This window comes from Ailuropoda melanoleuca, chromosome 2 (genome assembly GCF_002007445.2).
Source record: "Ailuropoda melanoleuca isolate Jingjing chromosome 2, ASM200744v2, whole genome shotgun sequence".
NCBI lineage: Eukaryota > Metazoa > Chordata > Mammalia > Carnivora > Ursidae > Ailuropoda > Ailuropoda melanoleuca.
In genome coordinates, this window is record NC_048219.1 from 161,444,931 (window position 1) to 161,459,531 (window position 14,601).

Sequence of the window (14,601 nt, forward strand, 5' to 3'; positions counted from 1 at the left end):
AGCCAAGATGCCCTTCAACAGATGAATGGATAAAGAAGATGTGGTCTATATATATAATGGAATATTACTCAGCCATCAGAAAGGATTAATAACCTACCATTTGCATCGACATGGATGGAACTGAAGGGGATTATGCTAAGTGAAATAAGTCAAGCAGAGAAAGACAATTATCATATGTTTTCACTTATATGTGGAACATAAGGAATAGCATGGAGGACTTTAGGAGAAGGAAAGGAAAAATGAAGGGGGGAATCAAAGGGGGCGACAAACCATGAAAGGCTATGGACTATTGGAAACAAGCTGAGGTTTTCAGAGGGAAGGTGGGTGGGGGGATGGGCTAGCCTGGGGATGAGTATTAAGGAGGACACATATTGCATGGAGCACTGGGTGTTACACGCAAACAATGAATCATGGAACACTACATCAGAAACTAATGATGTATAGTGATGAACATAACATAATAAAACTAAATTAAATTTTTAAAAAAGGGATAGTACGAAATCACACCATCTCTGCTCTCACACTGCCCTCTACTGGCAACTTCAGAAGGAAAATAATGCCTTTGCCTATTATTTGCACCACTGTGCAGCTTGGAGCCCCTGTCTATTTATTATTAACGCGCGTCACTGTTTCATTTGTCTGTCTCTACCTTCTCAGGACAATTCCAAATAGATGTCATCCCTTTAAAAGAACACATATGACTGTAAAAACCCGGATCAGTTCTTAGGGATCTTTCTGACTTCTTAGCAAGAGTTTCTTAAAACTGTATTTTCTTCTTTTTCTTTTCTTTCCTACAAACATTGTAATAGATTTCATCCCGATGGATGCTTTTAAAATGCTTTTGTCTCCCAGTGTGAGCACTTCACATGTGCCACGCACACTCTGCTGAGGGCTTTGCCTGCACCATCTCTCAGCCCCCCTGGGAGGCAGGTGGCAGCTCTATTTTCTAGAGGACGACACCATGGCGTAGGGAGGGTGAGTGACTTGGCCAGGGCCAGACATAAGAACTGAGTGACACAACGGGATTAGAACACAGATTCATCTGACGCGGAAGTCCCTGCTCTGCTGTCACCATGCTGCCATCTCTAGCATGCATTTTAATGCCATAATTTACTCATGGCTCATCTAAATGTGACTGCTATTCTAATAATGCCTTACCTACTTAAACTGGTATTTTAAAAAAATCTTTTATGCAAAGGAATATACAGGCATTTTACTACTAGACAGTTATGCTACTTTTACATTAAAGTGTTCAAGTAACATTATATAATGGCTATAATCTGCATAATAGAGAGGCGTCTTTTTCTTTCTCTTACCACTGTCTTCCCAGAATTTAGACAGCACCTAACACACAGAGGTGCCTGATCTTTGCCCACTAAGGCATGAACCTAGCAGCAAATTACATGGCCTGTCCTCAACCTTGTGGTTTCTCACCCATCTCTTTGGACATTAAGTCCTAGAATAATAAAACCTTCATTTCTTTGTTAAAAATACATTTATCCTCATCTTCTCTTCCTCAGCCCATAAAAGTAAAGTGTTGGTGTTGATAATGGACGATTTATAAAAGTAATGGATATTAGCTAGGAAATAAATGTTTCGTAGGAATTGTAAGAAAAGAACTGCATCCATCTGTTTTGCTCACTGTCATATCCCCAATACCGAACACCGTGCTTCACATTCAGTAGACACTATATATGTATACATGCATATTTGTTGAATAAATTAATTAACAAATGAGATTTTTTACTTGGAAAGAAGAATTTTAACAGGTGTTAGTGCTGTTTATGAACCGAAGTAGCCAGATACTCAATTCAACTACTCAATCTATAAATACAGGAAATCCTCCTATTCAGAGATTCTAAGTCAAGGGTTTGTTTCACCCTTTGTTGAGTGCCTATCAGAGGTGTCACCTACTTTCTTTCTTTTCTTTTCTTTCTCCCTTTCTTCCTTCTTTCTTTCCTTCCTTCCTTTCTGTTTTTATTTATTTTGAGTTTTTAAAAATATATCTTTCTTTATTTTTCTTTTGTTTATTTTTGGGCTTTAGGGTGTTTTTTTTTTTAATCTTTGTGCCTCCTTGTTCTTACCTAATCTCATCTGACTCATCCTGCTTCTTGCTGTGATAAATTATTGTGAATAATATCTTATATATTATTATGATACACAATTATGATGATTAAGTATCAAAGTACTCTCACTACCTGGGGCATTCTCTCTCTAATATAATCAGAGGTACTGACAAAGCATAGGAAAGTGATGTGTATTTGGAGAAACGTGGGCCACTCTTCTGAAAAATGTCACATTCAAACAAATGCTCTCAAAATAGGGAATTAGTAAGGAGTTCTAGCTCATCCTACAAAACCACACTCCATAAAACCTCAACTACTACAGAGGGCTGCAATCTACCAAACATCTAAGTAATGAAAACCCAGTACTTTTCCAGGTGAATCAATTACTTGATGGAAAGCAATAATCAGATCAGGAATATATATTTAGGTGTTAATAGCTGATATACCAATATGTGGTATCATTCTTATCTAATAAAGCAAATCCCCAAGTATCTGTATCAGGCAATGTCTTTAATACGCTTATACAGAAATACTTCATAATTCTACTATTTTGTAAGTTCATGCTGGACTTCCTTCTAATACACATCAATTCATGACTGGCCATTCCCCCAAGTGTCCAGTTGTTTGAAAGACTAAATGAAAAGCCAGCAAGTCAACAACAGTTTCACACACTGAAAAGGTTTTATTTTGCCCTGATCATTCCTACTGGTGTAAATAAATTCACACTTTTATCATGTGTCTTATATATTCTGTAAATTATATGATAATTATATAAATTAAATGACAGATACACTGTATTTACTAAAGTTAATTCTTACTCTTTAAAATCTTTCACTTTCCATAAATCCTAAAAATAACTTTAAAAACTCCCTAATGTATAGGATCTCTACCAGAAGAAGTAATTGTGATTTCCTAGCTTTTATCAGATAAACTAGGTTGCTAGATTTCAGTATAATATTCCTACTTCATGTGTGCTGGCTTGACCACAGATTCCATCGTCTCTGACGACCAGAGAATTAGAATCCATTACAATCACTTAGTTTCAGATTTTGAAGGGTCCTTCGAGTTCAGCTGGTCTAAACTCTGTATTTTTCAGATGAGGAATGCCCAAGTAAATTATGACTTGCCAAAACAGAACAGTTCGTTAGTTGCAGAGTGACTATGAATGATCGACTTTCCTTAGTTAGCTGAAATAATAACCCATTGCTGCCCGTCCTTGAAGTGTTGCACAGAAGCCAGGATTCTAGAGCAGACTAATCTGCACTCAAATCCCAGCTCCAGCTCTTGCTTGCTAGCCTCAGATTCCTCATCTCGGAAATGGGTATAATCACTCTGCTTATCTCCCAGAGATGTTGAGAAAGTTACATGGGCTAATCAGAGTAATGTACTTAACCCCTGACATAGAATAAGCTCTTGGCATCTTTTTTGTCTGTTCACTTTTATTTATTACTATTGCTGCTACTACTGTTACTCCTTCTGCTGCCACTGCGACTACGACCACCACCATCTGCTCTGTTCATGGTTTCTCACGGTGAAGAAGACACAAAACAAGATGGTGGCACCACCACCACCACCACCACTACCACTATTACTATTATCACCGCCATATGTTCATAATGTTCTCCTACAATGAAAAAGATACCAAAACAGCACCCTCAGTGCTACCTCAGACCAGCAGCGGTACTGAGTTTGCTGGAAACGACCTTGTAAAAATACATACACCATTTACGATAAGGGATGTTATGATTTCTTAATTAGTTTATTCACAACTTACAAAAAGCTCACAGAAAGAAAACAGGCATCAAATCACATTTTAAAATTCCCTCAATGAGTAAACTTTAGTTGTCTGAATGAATGTATAGGTCTAAGAGCTCTGTGGTAATACCTTCTATGCATCAAGATCTTGTTTTAAATGGCCCTAAAAGAAGGTGGTTTTGTTTTTCAGGAAGAGCAAGTTGTCTGGGCGGGATTAATTAGGATAAGGGAGCTGTCAACCTGACAGTAGAATCCTGCTCTCGGAGAGACTTTCACTGAAAGATTTCAATATACTCAAAAACAATTGAGTACTATGACTTTTTACGCTGAAATGCTAATGGTAGGCACATCTCAGGGAAGATAGGTAGAAAAAAGAAAAAAAAAAGAAGGTATATAATGAAAACAAAGTGCTTTGGTCCTGCACAGTTTAATGAGTATACAAACACTTTCACTTTTAAAAGAATTATCTTACCACTTCTCAGTAAGAAAAGTTCTAGGACTACAAAGTTTCATTTCAGATGCTTATGTACAAACTAATCTCAGTAAGATCCCTACATGTGGGGGCTAATTACCCAATCGCTTGCCGCTCCAACAATCTCTGGACTGGAATGGTTAGTTTCCCCAGAAAACGCTTGATGATGGGACGGCTCTTGGCAAATTTGTCTTTAATTTCAATTTCTAAGACATCAGTAAGAAGTGCAAAAAAGGAATATTTCTGAAAACAAAAACACATAACGCGTTGATTCACAAGAAAGACAGTATAAAATTATATCATGTCATTATTATAGAAAATGGTGCCTCTTAAATCCTAATGACTTAGAGTCCACATTGCTAGAAATATCTGCAGCCATTGTCCACCCTCTCCTCATTTAGAATCATTAGCACTCACAGTGATTACAAGGCATCAGTTAAGGATCTGCCTGGCAAAAGAAGCCCTTTCAGTCATTCAGCCCTTCCTGGTTCAACAGCTTCAGGAGATGCTATCAAATATTAAATTGTGCACAATACAATTTTAGTACTTACTACATTTATCGTATCTCAATTCTTTGGAATTTAATATCCTGTTACAGGATGGTTTTGAATTATTGCTGTGTCTGATTAATAGCAATTTTAATTCCTCATCCCATGGGATTCTGAAGTTGTACAGGTTAAAATACTCTTTCACTTAGTGGATAAAGTATGAACATGTACAGAATACTGTGGTTTCTCCGATAAATATGAGACTGAAACAATGTTTAACTGGAAAGTACTTAATTTAAAAGGCACACGGGGTCATTTCTTCTGGGACAGAAAAATAAAAATATGAAGTTAACGTTAAGCTTTGTTGTTTTGCTTAGGAATGCCATTGGAGAAAATCAGATTGGATATTAATAAGAATATAAAATAAATATAAAAAGCTTTATGCATTTACAAAGACTTTCACATATATTACCTTCATGTTATTCTTACAAAGATAACATTTTCAAGGACGAGCATCTCGGGGTAAGGAAGTGACGGGGCTGGAATCTAACCCGAACCATTTCGCCCCTTCCCGGACATTATCCACTCAACCACAGAGATGTGAATGGTGCAGCCAGTTTTACACTTAGGCACCACTAAGTTTATTTAGTCGTAACAGTTAAAGTTCTGCCAAGGGCCATGTAGTCTAGTAATCTGCTGAATGGAAAAGGCACTTGCTGAGAATAAGAGAGCTGAGTTTAAGCACTGTCTCTGCCTCTGAGCAGCTAGTTACATAAACACTTCAAGCTTCAGCTTCTTAATCATCAAAATGGAGAGATGATGATCTCATCTTTTATGTCCCCTTATTAGGCATACGCTGATAACATGGTTAAGAACTTTGTAAATATAAAATGTTAGGAGATGAAAATTATTGCTAGTAACATTACTATATCCACTATGTTCCTTCTAGAGCTCATAGTGAGATGCCTGTTATGTCTTCTAGGCTTCTAAATATGTTAAATTAAGTGTTGTGCCTTTAAGAGTTTTTTACTATTTGGAGATCATAAGTAGTTTTTTAAACCAGGTTTAAGAATACATGCAGTATTTAATGCATTTAAATAACCATAAGAACTCAGGAGAAACATCTTGCTGTGCTGGCAAGTCTCAAATAGCCATACCTTTTTTCTGATTCGTTTCCTGAATTATCTCCCGCCCCAGTGAAATATTTCTACAGAACTGTTAGAACATATTGTTGTCATTAAACATTTAGGGAAAGATCTGATTAATTATATATCTCCTATGCCAATGAAGGTTTACCCAGAAACTCTCTAATCTAACACTAATAGGTGAAACATGTCTTGGATCTCTGAGAAATGGTGGGAGAGTTCATACTCTGTTCACTAGATGAGAAACAATGTCTCTGTTCATTCTTTGACTTTCCCCAATTCTAATGAGAAAACCCTTTGCTTGATTTCAGTGATGCTGTGCACTAAGATGACAGGCAGCATAACATAGCTGTGAGAAACTCTAAAGTATATCATCAACATATCAACAATCTGGCTTCACTCAGGATGACTTGGATGGCTTATTTAATTAACCAAAATCTAGAAATCCAAAAAAAAACATTTACCAAAGCCCATAGGGAGAGAAATTCTCTTAATTTGTACTGAATATATACTAGAACAAAAGATAAAAATTGGGTGGGCTTTTAAAGTTTTTATTTTAATTCCAGTTAGTTGACATACAGTATTGTATTAGTTTCAGGTGCAAAAACATAAAAATTTTAAATAAAAACAGGATTGGTGTCGCTGACTTTTCCTTCTGCCTCAGGCTCTAATATGGCTCTACAAGGCACTGTTACTGACCCTGTCCTTACTTAAAATTTTAATATTTGTTCATCATGAATTTTTTGCATTGATATTGATTTTCTTAAAAATATTTCATTAAAATATTAATTTTGATGATTGAGTCTTTTGGCCCCCTTAAGTCATGCACCCGAGGTAAGGACCTCACTCACTTTGCCCTACACCTGGCCTTGGCCACAAGGAACTAATTTATTCTCATCGAACTCTCTTGCTAACAGAGCCCCAAGACTCCTCAGTCATCTTGCCATGCTCATAAACAGCTCAATGATACACAGAACAGAGATGGACTTGGCCACCTTCCTAACTGTCAAATAGAAGACCTCAGGATCATCTTACCTCTCGGTGCCAAATTGGATTGGTGGTGTTACTGATGATAGTAGACCTTCTCTCCTGCCCATGGTGGGCACAGGTGGGGAAACTGCTCTTCTTCCCTGGCTGAATGGACATCTTAAGATAAGGGTCAGGATTGAAGAACATCCCTTTCTTTAGCCCAACTGCTCTAAGATCTTGAAATAAAGAGAGGAGGGAGGGAGGGGAAGAGAGGGGGTAAACAACAGCAAAACAATAACAAAGTTACTCACACTATGATCGCTTAGGTAAGTGAGGACAAGTGAGTTATGACTAATTCCAACAGAGGGGGAGGTCTCCTGACAGGCTGCCAAAATGAAGCCAAACATTTACCATCACCTTACATACCTAAACTGACTTTTCCTGGGAATCATCTTGATTCTAACACGTGCATCTTCACATGGTTTGGCAACCAGCATTTCAAACAATATCGTGGAAAAAATTATTAGGCAACAATTTATTTTTTAAAAAAGAATGCTAGTATGTTCTTTCATGAGAGAAAAATTAAATCTTCTACATACATATATGAAATTATAGAGCTATGTCTAATTGGAGGAAAAACTTCAGAGCACACATTTGGTCATACCACATTTAAAATGTCATATATACTCCACAAATGTAATGAATGTGGGAGGGAAAAGGAGACCAGAAATATTTCTAAAATTTGAATGTCACCTGCTGTATTAAGTAATTATGAGGTTACTGTTTAGGAACTTACATATTTGATGACTGTCCCAGAACTCATCTTAGATTCACCAGCTGTTATGTCACACTAGGTGAGCTGCTAAAATTTCTGGCTAAACTCTGGTAAGTGAAGAGACTGATACTTTTAAAAGGAGTCAGGCTAAGGGATACAAACATGCCAGGCAATAAACCCAGATCCGCTGAGTCCTCAACACCTTTCTGAGAATATTAGTGTGAGTAAGATTGGCCTGAGAGCTAAATGATCTTCAAAGCTCCTGTAATAATAGACTGTTTCTAAGTAACTTGATGACACTGAGATCAGCCTAGGGAGGTGCTGAACCCTGGTCCAGAGAGAAATTCTGCAGATGCCTCCGAAGCTTTGGAGACCTTTGGATTACCCAGATCAGTAATTTATGGTGACCCTAAATCATAGGAGGTCACCTGAGTCACCCTATTCAAGCCCATTCATTTTTTTTTTAAATGTGGACTCCACGCTGGGCCCAACATGGGGCCTGAACGTACGACTCTGAGATCAAGACCTGAGCTGAGATCAGTAGTCAGACGCCCCACCAACCGAGCCACTGAGGCGCCCCTCAAGACCACTCTTGAAACAGTCAGTCTTTCTTCGTAGGACAGAACTGGCCTGGGGTTGCCCATAGGACCATATTCTTTAGGGAGTGCTGCCTGGAGAAGGCTCACCCATGGCCGACAAGAACTTGTGGCCTAGCATGTTGTCTGAGGACAACTGACTGGCAGCAGAGGACGCAATTTAATATGTCGGCAAGGGTTGAAAAATTCATATTAAGGACGCTGCCATGAAATACAGTAAGAGGTTTGATCTGAAAACCAGTGGCAGAAGGGAAAGAGGGGTAAGGAACAAGACAGGCACTTCAGAGAAGCCTCTGTGAGCTCATTAGCCTTACAGCCCCCACTCCCGGCACTTCACAAGCTATGGAGTCATTATTAATACAGCATCTGCCTTTTACTACCCATTTAATAATGCTACATGTTTTTGCTTGGCTTTATTTAGCATAAAACAGCTTTAAGAGAAAAACACAATTTGCATATTTATTTTCTTATCTTTCTTGATTATGCTTACCTCAGACTCAAAGACGGAATAATAATATTCTTTAGATATTAAATCTACTCCTAAAGAAGGGAGTTCTTTGCAGCCAATGAGGACTACCACGTACAGCAATGGCTGCCACAAAGCCTGACGGAGCTAAATTATTCATGCAAAGCATTCCTTTGAACAAAAACCTCCCATCAGAAGATTAAGCCACTGTGATGAAAGATGTCACTATTAAATAACCCTCATTCCAAATTTTGCCACAAGGAACACTGTACAAATAAATCTTCATTAATAAATATAAGAAACTACCAATTATTTGTAATCTGATTATTCAGTCCCCTTGTCCATTGCATTCCTGCTCATGCTTCTCCCTTTTGTCTTTTATATATTTTATTTCTCATAAGTGTCCGCATAACCTCAGAGACCAAAAAAGAAGTCACAAAGTCAAAGTCACAAAGGTATGACATGTTAAATATCCTAGTTTAAAGTTTTATTTGAAGAAGAGGATGAAGATATTCAACAAAACACAGTTTTTGTTTTAGATGTAGAATTCAATTACTCGTGTCCCTACTTCCCATAGATAATCGGGAGTAGAACATAGGCAAGTAGCCATCCCACAGAGTGCAAATGCTCTTGGATAAATATTACCATCCACTGTCAACATGCTATAACTGGGTTAATTTTTCAAAATTACCATTACAGAATTGCTTTCATTTTCTATAATTTTTAGCCAATTTTGTACACCATCTGCAAATATCTGACAATACCTTAGGAAATAAAACAGTTATAAAGTAGCCAGCTACCATATGTATTGAGGTGGGATGTTGGAGGAAATTATATTTAAAGAAGCAGCATTTGGTGGTGTCCCAAAGCTGATTTCCCACTTTTTAGGAAAATGTCCTGTGATTTTCAGCTTCGGGATGGTCATGCTCCTATGGGGAGTTAATTAGCACTCCCTCGAGTCAAAACTGATATGTGTATATCAGATTTAGAATGATATTGATCACTTGAAAGCTTAGGGCAATGCTTCTAAACTAAGAAAACCATGGGATGGTCAAACTCTAAATTTTCTGAAGCACAGAGGTTGGCTACTTGTTCCCTACCTATAATTGAAGTTTTTCTGTACCTGCAGCCACTTGGGACTATGAAGTTCTAAAGTACAGCCAAATAAATGTTTTCAGGGGACACACAGATAATGGGGAGCAGGGGAGTAGTAGCACTGACAGTGGTACTTTTAACTGCCCTTCTAAAAACCTAGATACGTTTTAAACCCTGGGGGGTCCAAACAAACATACCTATTGGCTAAATTTGAAGCATAAGCCACCAGTTCACAACTTCTGAGATTGACTGGAGGATCAAAGCAAAAAAAGGCTTTCACAGTGAGCAACCTCACGTGGGCAGAAGGAACATACTAGAACAGAAATGGACACTCTGAAGGCCAAGGCCAGCACTGAACTAATGGACACACTTCATCAAAGGTGGTAATTATGCACCATGGAAATGTCTGTCTTCAAGATCAGCTTTCTCTCACTCTTGAGAAAGTCAATTTTCATTCACAACAGTTTTTGCAGCCGAGAAAAGTGAATCTAATTTAAATTTCAGAAGCACTGCACCCACGGAAAAATGAAAACAAAACATCTTACAGTGGAGACATCTGTTAGACTGCATTTTGTATATATCGTAGCACAGTTGTCCGTTTTAAAAGTCCATTTCAAATACTGATTTTCTTAGTGCAAATCTTGACTTTATAAGTGTCAATTATATTTTTTTTAAATCAGTAGCTTTCAAATATTTTCGACCGTGACCTACATACGAAATCTTGTTTACTCTGAAATCCAGTACACCCATGCATAGGTGCGTGCACTTTTTTTGTGTGAAAGTTTTCAGTTTGTCTAAACTGATGTTCTATGAAAAAATATTTCCCTTTAGTATAAAACTCTGATTTTTCCTATTCTTTTTTTTAAAACCACTGGTTTCAACTAAATTAAACTTAGAAAACACAAATTAATTCCAACTCACAATCTGAAAAGCAGTGTTTTTTTTCATAAACATATCAGCAATTAGAGTATTTCACTAACCAGAAAATAAACAAAAAATGGTCTCATCAGTTTTCCAACTTCCATGTGTATTTCTCCACAGAAATAGGAGCATCCTTTGGCTTATTTTTTCTAGTCCCCAACTTTTTCCTTCCTCTGGATGAGCTAAGCACACCTCGTTTTCAATAATCAAAGTTCTACAGTGGGGTGAGCACGTATTACATTACAGTGTCCTTTTAAAGTAACTATCCATAGTTATAGTCTGTCTATCACTAGAAAACTTGGTGGAAGAAATAGTATCCATGTTTATATTAATAATCTAATAGTAAGAAATATACTTGAATTTCCAGAAATATTACCAAAAAATATAAATAACTAGTTCATATATCATACATGAGAATCTATAGACAAAAATGACCATTCATGCCTTTGAAATGATATACTTTCAAACTGGACATCATGTTTAAAGACATCCTTACCTGACAAAGTAAAGCTAACTAGTTTCCGAGAATGCTGATTTCCAGAAGCACCTCCTTCCATGCCTTCTGCCCCCATCTGCAGAGGAAAAGCATGTATTGGAAGTTTTACAGGTGTAGTTTGGTACTCAACTTTCTTAAGAAGCCACATATATTTGCAAATATGATGATTTTTTGTGTCAAAGATGCATTGTAGTATATGCTTTTTCATATGCTATAAATCTTGGAATCGAGACATAAACACATATTCCCAGAGATGAGACAGTCATACCTCAATTTAATCTTTACCCCAAATGAAACCAATACAAACTTCTAAATTCCCTGGGATATGAATCAACCTACTTCACGTCCTTTTATTTCTTTGATAAGAATATAGTTGATATGTAGTAAATGCACTTATATTGCTATTACCGTATTAAAATATTCCTTTAAGTTACAAACCAACACCGAACTCCTTTAGATTTCTTAGGAAAACTTAGAATAAACTAAACAGGTGATCGATATCAAGCTCATCCACATAAACGCAGAATTATCCTCTCTTGCCAAATATTTCTGAGTGACCACGTGGCTGCCCCATTGTCCTTGTAGACTCCTATTTTATTGTGCTGCAGGTACATGGCACGTGGTATGATAATTAGCAATGACAAGAGTTTGCAATGCTGTTGTACTGGTTATTGTATTGTAAAAGTTTTCCTAAAAGCTTTCAAGTAAATTATATCTCACTTGAAACCAGTCATTTATGGACCACATAGCAGATCTAGCCTTTCTCTCAATTTATGTACAATTAGTGCTCAATTTATAGTATGCTAAAAAAAAAAAAAAGTTTCCCATTTCTCTAAAAAAGGAGTCCACAATACTATAAGAGACAGAAGTGAAGGCAGAATATATTTTGAATAGTTAGGAAATAAAAACCACATATTAATTCTAAACTTCAGATTAGACCTTTGCACTGAATCTTTGCAGCACTCCCTTACTCCTTTAAAAATCATGCACTACCAAATGCAAACTGGTGCAGCCATTGTGGAAAACAGTATGTGGGTTCTTCAAAAAATTAATAACAGAATTATCATATGATCCAGTAATTACACTATTGGGTATTTACCCAGGGAAAACAATACACTAACTTGAAAAGGTACATGCACCCCTACGTTTATTGCAGCATTACTAATAATAGCCAAGATACGGAAGCAGCCCAAGTATCCACTGACAGATGAATGGATAAAGAAGATGTGGTGTTGGGGCGCCTGGGTGGCGCAGCAGTTAAGCGTCTGCCTTTGGTTCAGGGCATGATCCCAGACTCCTGGGATCGAGCCCCACATCAGGCTCCTCCACTATGAGCCTGCTTCTTCCTCTCCCACTCCCCCTGCTTGTGTTTCCTCTCTCGCTGGCTGTCTCTATCTCTGTCGAATAAATAAATAAAATCTTTAAAAAAAAGAAGAAGAAGAAGATGTGGTGCATATACACAGTGGAACATTAGCCAAAAAAAAAAAAAAAAAAATTGAAATCTTGCCCTTTGCAACAACAGGGTTGGAGTAGAGAATATAATGCTAAGTGAAATAAGTTAGAGAAAGATAAACACCACATGATTTTACTCATGTATGGAATTTAAGAAACAAAATAAATGAACAAACAACAACAAAAAAAGATTTAAAAAAAAAAAAAAACAGACTCATAGTACAGAGAACAAACTTGTCGTTACCAGGGGAGAGATGGGTGGGGGGATGGGTGAAACAGGTGATGGGGATTAAAGAGTACACGTATCATAATGAGCACTGAGTAATGTATAGAATTGTTGAATCATTGTATTGTACACCTAAACTAATAATAACAGTCTGTTAATTATACTTCAATTTTAAAAAATCATACACTAATAAAAGATAAAACTTTCACTAATCCAAGCAAAGCTGAGCAACTTTAAAATAAATTCCATTCAAATTTTGAAATTCAAATATTGAAATACAAATTTCTACTTCCTTCTCTACTTCCTGTATCTTATTCAAAACTATTTTGTAGAGCACTTAACTGATTCTTAATTTTTCAAATGTCATCTGCAATATACTAGGGTACCATACACGTATCCTCATTTCATCTCATCCATAAAACCAACTACTTGATAATTCTGGGTTGGCTCTCAACAAGTACGTATGGTTTATTATATCGTGTTGTTCCCCTCTGACTCATCATCCCCAGCTTACCTGGAACAGAGAGAGCAGCAAGCTGACCAGATAAATGATGGCTGTCACTGTCTCATACTGCTTTCACCACACACAACCCTGGGCTATTGAGTGATGAAGAGAGTGAGGTAGTAAGATGCTACTGAGACACACACTCAGCAACGTGCCCCACCAAGTCCGGGCACAGCCAGACATCGGTAAACCGTAGTAGCCTCACTTCAAATGGACCACACTGCCCAATGAAATGTGTTCCCTCCAAAAACATGATATCTCTTCCCGCTAGGCCACACCAATGCTCAGTGAGTTAAATGAGATGGAAAAGGCTCATGGTTTGTCTTCACTAAAACCTATCTAAAATGTTATAAGCTATTATAGAAACACAAGAAAATGCCTTCAAATTCTCATTTTAAAAACATAAACCACGTCTGACAAAAGGCTAATGTGAAACAATTCTCCCAGAATTCACAGATTGTGTCCTTTACTACAACCGTGGCAAATACTCATCTGAAATAATACTTGAAGAATTCAATTTTATCATTCATGATAATAAAGTCAGGAAAGACCAAACATTGTCGCTAGATATAGGGACATCAGTGATAAGAAACACATCTGCACTCAATGTTTAGAGAGAGGTTTTTAAGTAAACTCACTCCATAGATTCATTCCAGGAAAACCCAGAAGGAACACCGACAATCAAGTGTTGGAACAATACGTGGTAGTGAGTGATGCTAGCCTTTATCTGTCCCTGAAGCCAGAGGATTTCCTGTTCCAAGTGCCTGAGACACATATCGCTGTGTACTCTGATGAATGACAATGACGTCAAAGTGCAAATGACAGAAAAGACACAACTTAATTTTTTAATCCCTGATTCATTGCAAAAGGATATATGATAGAGGAGGCCATAAGATGAGGATGACAGCTCATTTCCTTCCCTACAGAGTTGCTCCGTTATTTCTTCCAATGGACTGTTCTTCGCATATGGTCATGGAATAATGAAACTAAAGAGCTTTGTAAATGTCAGTGCTGTCAACGAGTCACAATAACTAGACGCATGTCATGTAACAAGGTGGCCATCATGCTGTGATAGAAACACAGCTTCATGAGATGTCCATGTGGCACAGTCTTCCAGTTTTGGATACAGACCCAATTGTCTTAGCTGGGTCAGAAATCTATTGACCATCAATTT

The 14,601-nt window shown here is 37.4% G+C and overlaps 1 protein-coding gene across 2 annotated transcripts in view; it reads right to left on the reverse strand.

Annotated features, from left to right (window-relative positions):
* The window catches only part of HECW2 (HECT, C2 and WW domain containing E3 ubiquitin protein ligase 2), a 361,561-nt gene that overhangs the window by 128,818 nt on the left and 218,142 nt on the right, over positions 1-14,601 (reverse strand). For both annotated transcript variants that reach the window (XM_034654885.1, XM_019797411.2), the window contains 3 exons: positions 11,245-11,320; positions 6,962-7,131; positions 4,394-4,536 (listed from right to left, as the gene is read on the reverse strand). In XM_034654885.1, the coding sequence (XP_034510776.1) occupies positions 4,394-4,536; positions 6,962-7,131; positions 11,245-11,320 (389 nt within the window). The remainder of the gene's footprint in view (positions 1-4,393; positions 4,537-6,961; positions 7,132-11,244; positions 11,321-14,601) is intronic.